Here is a 7,581-nt window from a genome sequence, read left to right as displayed (position 1 = left end):
CTAATGGACCGAGTGCTGAATCGGTTATTAAACTAGATACGTTTAACACGCGAACCTGCAAATACAGAAGGTGAAACCACCACAGGGGTGCACAACACTAAACCAACCCAACAGTAATCAAGGCTTATTAACATGTAAATATTCAAAACATATCTAAAGTCTCTCAGCCTCTTAAAGGCACCGGACACTATTGGTAATTAATAAAAAATAATTGTTAACATTAAAACTTACTTGGTAACGAGCAATAGAGAGCTGTTGTTAGTATACAACAATAGGATAAACGGCTCCTTCTAAAGTAACGTAGTTTTTTAGAAAGAGACCAGTGCCCAATTTCATAGAGCTGCTAAGCACAACAATTTGCTTAGCATGAAATTTCTTCCTTGATAAAAACAGGATGACCAACCAAATTTAAATTTGTTGCATATTGCTTGTTACTGGTGTTCAGCTGTTGTTTACTTACCCTGAAAATCATTCGGAAATTTGGTTGGTAATCCTGTTTTTATCAAGGAAAAAGTTTCATACTAAGCAAGTTTTTGTACTTAGCAGCTCTATGAAATTGGGCCCAGTTCTCACTCAACAAAAAGGATACTTCAGCTGAAGCCTTTTATTAGGCATTTGAAAGCACACACACATTTTGTGGAACTGGGTGTTTTATTTTTTTCATTATTCTCTTGCAACTTCGATGACCAATTGAGTCAAAATTTTCAAGGAGTGTATATGTTATGCATTTGTTGCGACACACCAAGTGAAAAGACTTGTCTTCGACAATAACCAGTGCCTTTAAAAAAAATCAGATATATTTTCAGACAGCTTAACTTAAGATTTCTTTCACTTTTTGGTAGGTGAGCTGTTGGGAATTTGTGCTTATTTAATATCCTAGAACAAACAACCTGAAAATGTGTTATTTCCCAAACCGACTCGCTGCCAGTTTCCTTTCATTCCCAAGTCAAAAGTACGAACTTTAAAGGCCTAAATTTATCAAATCTTCTCAAAAGTTAGAGCACAGAACCCCCAGGTCATGAAACATCGTTGTATAACACAATATATTAATTTCATGACCCCCAAAACGTTATATATTTTCAATATTTTGAGAGCCAGGCCTACAAATTAAGATTAAAACGGCTTGGTGCATGAATGTTGTCCTATTGTGGTGCACCCACATCAGGCAATGCCTTGAGTAAACAACAAATAGAAAGCTGGCTCTCCATCAAATTGTGAGTAATGGACGTCACTCCCACGTGACATTATATAACGACTGAACCAATTAGTTTGTGCATCCGTCACTCGATTCCGACGAATTCGTATTAAAGACATTGGAACAAAGTGATGTAGTCACTCCCCAACAAATCATCGCCTCGTGAGACCAGCATCCATCGAGAGAGGCTGACATACTGCTTCCTGTTTGGGGAGAATTTCTAGGGACGAGGATGGACTTTTACTTACCCAAACGCACCAAATGTGTTGAATGAACAAACCAACAAGTGGCTGATTAAGCTTCAACGCCACTATAGTCATACCGCTCAGAGGTGGACTTCGTTATAAGGGATACTGGGTCTTAACTTTTGGAGAAGAAAAACCATGAGTAATTCGCAGGATTTTCCGTTGAATATTTCTAAGCTACTCCCTGCCATCCAGATTAATGATTCATCATATGGTACAGATGAAAGTGACGTTGTTTGGGGCAGCACTGCAAATAGAAGTTTCATCTTTTGCCTCTACGGCGTTTTCTCCATAGTTGGTATTGTCGGTAATCTGATAGTCACCGTCGTGCTGCTTCGTGTACCGACTCTACGCTCAAACACCAGTGATTTCTTGGTGCATCTATCTCTAGTTGACCTCCTAGTGTGTATACTTGTCATTCCCTTCAAAATTATCCCAACTACCGGCACTTCAGCACCGAATCCTGGGTTCCTCGGTGAGCTCCGATGCCGAGTTTACGTCAGTCAGTTTATCTTCTGGGTAAGTACCCTGACGTCTGTCTTATGCCTAGTCACCGTTAATGTGGAGCGGTTTGTAGCCATCGTCTACCCTCTCAAGTACAAAATGGTGTTCACCAGACAAAAAAAATACTTGATGATCGCGTCGTGCTGGATTTTAGGTGGTATCTCCAAATCGTTCCAGGTGTTGCTGTATAGTGAAGATGACGTGGTCGGGTGCCATTTTCTGGGCTGGCCGAGCCGTGGAGTCCAGGCGTTTGTTGGGTTGTACACATTCACGATTCAGTTGCTGGCACCGTTCGTACTGATGATAACCGCGCAATGGAAGGTGATTTTAGCACTCAGAAGACAAGTCGAGAAACTGACAGAAAGATCGGGTAAGGATACTCAAATCAAGTCAATTTCCACTTTATGTTCACATCACGTAATACGCTTAAAACAATTGTGTATGGCAAATTAGGATGATTAAGAGCAACCCCGAGAACTTCAGCAGAGCATAAACGTCTGAAAGCACACAACTTCGTGTAGAAGGTTGATTTTTCTTCCAGTATAATCTCGCAACTTCGACGACCAATTTGAGATCAAATTTTCACAGTTTTTTTAAATGTTTTTTCTTTAAAATGTTTAGAGATCACCAAAAGAGAAAACTGGTCTTTGACAAAAGTGTCCACAATTCCTATTAAACGTTGGGCAAATCATGTACCTATGTTATAGCATTGGTTATAATATACAAAGCGAGAAAACGAACACTTCGATCACACACAGAAATACTGTTATTTTTGTTCTTATTTTTAGCTTCTTCGGCGTTGAATCCATTGGATCAGCGTAAGATGTGGCAGCTCCGAGCGTCTCAAACTCTGATCAAGACCCTCCTGACCTTCGTCATCACCTTCGCCGTCTGCTGGGCTCCAAACCAGGTAGTGTTCCTCGGCTACAGCCTGGGTCTCGACGTGGACTTCGCCTCACCTGTGTACCATGTGGGTAACATCTTGGCCGTGTGTAACTCCTGTGTCAACCCGATCATCTACACCTTGATGAACCAGCCATTTCGGAAGGGGATTCGGGAGGCATTCTGCAGGAAGAGCAGGCGTTGGGTAACTCCTTCGGTCTGAATCCGTAGCTTCAATGGAATTTGGTTCTGGTTCATGGTGAATGTTCTAGACGGCACAAAGGTCCCATATATACCATGCCCGATACATGGCAAAGGGTTTCCCCTCCAACTTTTCCCATACTGCGAAACACTGTTTTCGGCTTGTACAGTCAATCAAAGATCTTTTATAGAGCTCCAAAGTCAACAGTTTGTCCCTTGGGGCTGAGGCACAGGTGAACGGTTTAGTAGGCCTTATGGAACGGGAGCCCACATATCAAACACTATTAGACAGGCCTGTGTGGGGTTCTTCAAACCATGCCACCAGTCAAGGATTTCTTCGTTTGAGTTCACCTACAGGGGGGTTCTCTGGAAGTTGTAACAACCACAACAGAATCAGGACCAACACGGACCGCAACGGCAGAGTTGTTCATGCGAGAGTGTCTACTAGTTGACCCACTCTACTTAAATTATCAACGCTCTAAATAAGAGCCAAACTAGACGAGAAGATGATGAAGAAAACACCAGGGAAACATTCCAAAAAACCCACTCAATCAAGTGGGGACTGAAAACCCAATCCACATAGTGCCCCCGGTTGGATTCGAACCGATGTCCTCTGATCGAATTAACGAACAAAACCGAAGGGAAGTTGCTCAGAACCCCCTTCCAAAAAAAAAATAATAAATAGTTTCACTTCATCTCATGTATTAATGCTGGCTGTTAAAGCCAATGACTCTCATAAAAGTGAACCGTACAGCCAATAACCCAGTTGAGAGAAGACAATGAAGGAAGTGTCAGTTTATAGACGTGGGAGGATAACTACACAACCTGGGGCCAATTTCATAGAGCTGCTTAAGCAAAAAATTTGCTTAAGCACGAAAATACCTCGCTTATTTTACACATGTTACTGGCCAAAATTTCATGCCATATACATTGCTTATGACTAGTATTTAGCTGTTGTTTACTTAGCATAACAATTGAGTGGAGTCTTGGCCGATTTTACTATAAGCAATGAACTTTGTGCTTAAGCAAAATTTTGTGATTAAGCAGCTCTATGAAATTGGGCCCAGGGCCCAATTTCATGGCTCTGCTTACCGTAAGCACAGAATCGGCGCTTACGGAAGCAGGGAATTCTGTGCTAACGGCAAGCGTACTTCACGGGTTAGCGGCGAGTTATGGCTTCTGCGCCTGCGTACTCCACGTTACTAGGCATTCTACGGCCGTGTCCGAGTTGGCGACTTCGGCTACAGCTACGGCTAGATCAGCGCGTCTGTCAGTGTTGAAGGATAGGCAGACGCGCGCTTCCTAGCCGTAGCTAGCTGTAGCTAGCTGTAGCCGAAGTCGCCAATTCGGACACGGCCTACGCTTGCAAGGCTAGCACAGAAATTCGGCGCTTGCACGCCAGCGGGGAATCGTGATCGTAAGCTAGGAATTCGGCGGTAAGCAGAGCCATGAAATTGGGCCTAGGTAGGAACGAAAATAAAAAACACAATCAACATACTGCCACCGGTGGGATTTAAACCGGGTACCAGTTCAAACCGGGGTCCCAAAGGTGGAAGGTGATGAATTATATCACAACGCCAACACAATAACCTCCAACTCGATTTACGAGGACGACAAAGTGTGGGATAGTAAAGTTCTTATCTTATATTATCTATCTTAACATCGTGCGTGCATCACTAAACGACTTGTTCTACATGTATTCAAACTCATGCAATTTTGTAGATCTATAAATTCTTCGGTGACGCAAAATGCATCACAAGCACACAACTATGGAAGAGATGTTTGATAATTGTTATTTTCTAACCGATCTTCTGCTCTTCGCATTCCATTTCTTCAAAAGAGATTATTGCTCAAAAACTAACTATTTGTTAACATATCTTTATAATAATTTCCTTTAAAAGGCTGTGCCCATCAGAGAGCTACATTTTTTTCATAGACGCCATGCATTTATTTTGTATTTCACTGTGCGATATTACCCATTTGATTGAGTGCTGCATCAGTTTTAACGAATACGAGAATTGTCCTCTAAAATATATTACATACATAAGTGAACGGAAAGTGAAACAGGTGTTGAGAGTCTTTAAGAAATAATTGCAGCAATTTTTCGCTTGTCAAATTTTTAATGAAACCTCTGGAGATTTCCCAAGGATGTCACGATATTTCAACTGATTAAGAAATTGTAGTCTTTGCGCCTCTCTGAACGGGCTACCGAATAGACGACGCAGTGTAGCATTGCTATTATTCATTATTAAAAAAAAAGTTTAGCCACTGCTCTAGAATAGACCGATTGTGCTCCGTGCGTCAAGTGACCTATAGTGGGTATTGGATGTACACAAACACGGCGTACTGCACATAAACGCGCGTTAAAAAGACATGATTACTGTTGCATTTGTTGGCTCAAAAAGGATTAAATTCTCGAAATCACTGAAGAATATTCTGGAGTTTGTAACGTGAGACCTTACCGGTGGCTGAACATGGGTAAACACAGTTCCACCAAATTCCAAGAGAATTTTTACACGATGTCATGTGTTTGTGCACGGAAAGTGTGGTTTTACAGTGCCGTCATTGTAATGATTTTGCTGCCAATATTTTCAACAACAACAAAAATCTCATGAAGAAGCTGCAAATCCCATTATGTTCACTCTCAAAATATTTTATTAGAAGGGGTAGCTGTCAGCAGTCAGCTATGAGTTGGACAACTTTGCGATCTCCCGTATCACAGCCAAACTTCACGCCGTGGACAACGCAAAATCCACGGCGCGTGAGCTCGCTCAAACCTCAGTAATTTACGTAGTCTAACCCTCTCAAAAGAAACCTCTTTTGTAGTAGAATACTGGGAACATCAAACAGCAAATGTGGTTTAAATCAATGTCAGTCACATTATTCAACTTTCTAAAAAGGGCTCCGTTTTTAGTCATCAGTGTTGTTAAAGGAACACGTTGCCTTGGATCGGTCGAGTTGGTCTTTGAAAAGCGTTTTGTGACCGTTTGTTATAGAATGCATATGGTTAGAAAGATGATGTAAAAGTAGAATACAATGATCTACACAAATATGCCTCGAAATTGCATGGTTTTCTTTTTACCTCGTCCAATAACACGGTCGGCCATTTACGGGGGTCAAAATTTTGACTCCCATAAAATGGCCGACGGTGATAGTTCGCGACGTAAAAAGAAAACCGTGCAATTTTGAGTGATACTTATGTGGATTATTATATTCTACTTTTAAAACATCTTTCTAACCATATACATTTCATAACAAACGGTTTCAAACGCTTTTTATAGACCAACTCGTCCGATCCAAGGCAACGTGTTCCTTTAAGTGAAAATACAGCAAATTATGGTCCATCGGTACGAGTGTAGCTGTGTTTTTCTATACCCACTATAAGTCACGTGATCACATGTAAACATTGGTAGCCGATCGGTCTATTGCAAGGGTCGTGGGTTCAGATCCCACCCGAGTAACGTGCCTGTTATTATTTTTCACAGGACTCGGGAAAGTATAAAGTGCTAACACACATCGGTGTATGGGTAAAAACCAAAATTTATATTCTTTATCCCAGATGCAAATTTAACAACTCTTATAAGTTTATTATCATAAACTATAACTATAATCTTGCATAAATTTACACTGTAAAACTATAAAAGAGAAGCGTTTGTAAGAAGCAGGCTACAGATTGAGAGGAGAAGATGTCACCAGATTTTGGCAACTTGTGTTATTAATATAACAGCTTGTTTTTCTTCTCATGACGTAACTTCTCTTGAAACTTATGCGGTTTTCTTATTTTATGTACATGTATTAACCACAGGTCACATAATGTGTGCAAATCCGTTTTTGATAATGTTGTCCGCGTACTATATTTTTATAATATTTGTTAATGTTAAAAGTACGTTCAGGATTGATATATTTGTCAATTCAGGCACCCACGCTGTTGTTAAATAACTGTGTTATCTTTTTATGGTTTATGGTAAATCTAACCAAACATACACCAAACAATATGGACGAAGTTAATGTGCACGAAAAAAATCACAGTAGGGTATGCTAGCTACAGTAGAACCGATAGGCCTATGTGTCGACAACGCTGTGCGTCAAAATAGAGGTTAATAGTATAGGACAGGGACAAACTATTTGGGTTCTTTATTTTGATGATACAATCATAAATAATTTGGCAAACGATCAGTCAAGTATGTCTTTAGAAGAATATTTGTATTAAATTTTCAAAATGGCTGACATTTATTTGTGTTTGCATATAAAAGGGCCATTACAGATGCCATAAAAAAAGATAAGTAGAAAGATGTCAAACGTGTCAAACTGGCTGCAACTGCAAGGACAAATCTGCAGATGGCCCTAAAAAGCTAAACATGATCTCTTGACAAACGCCGACATTGTGTCCAACTCCATGTATTACTATCACCTAACAGCACGAATGCCACCAACTACCAGACCTTTGTCTCGCTTTACCAGAACATACCGTGTAAAATGTTGAGGGTGATACTTTTATTTTACCATTGACCAGTTTAGTTGGTTTAATAATAGGAATAAACTTAAAACGTCACA

General features: G+C 40.5%; 1 protein-coding gene across 1 annotated transcript; it reads left to right on the top strand.

Moving 5' to 3' along the window:
• Positions 1-1,578: 1,578 nt before the first annotated feature.
• LOC139952763 (somatostatin receptor type 4-like) lies at positions 1,579-3,049 on the top strand. The gene is made up of 2 exons (XM_071951992.1): positions 1,579-2,314; positions 2,733-3,049. The coding sequence occupies exons 1-2, from the start codon at positions 1,579-1,581 to the stop codon at positions 3,047-3,049; spliced, it is 1,053 nt and encodes a 350-aa protein (XP_071808093.1).
• Positions 3,050-7,581: the final 4,532 nt, after the last annotated feature.

The sequence above is a fragment of the Asterias amurensis genome, chromosome 2 (genome assembly GCF_032118995.1).
Source record: "Asterias amurensis chromosome 2, ASM3211899v1".
NCBI classification, from domain to species: domain Eukaryota; kingdom Metazoa; phylum Echinodermata; class Asteroidea; order Forcipulatida; family Asteriidae; genus Asterias; species Asterias amurensis.
Note: the sequence above shows the minus strand (reverse complement) of the source record. Positions and strands in the feature narration are given on the sequence as shown.

What these genes read in the sequence shown, in the direction of transcription:
- LOC139952763 (XM_071951992.1), top strand. Translation starts at nt 1,579, where the DNA reads ATGAGTAATTCGCAGGATTTTCCGTTGAATATTTCTAAGCTACTCCCT. An exon ending in GAAACTGACAGAAAGATCGG is followed by an intron (nt 2,315 to 2,732) that starts GTAAGGATACTC and finishes TCTTATTTTTAG; the next exon opens with CTTCTTCGGCGTTGAATCCA.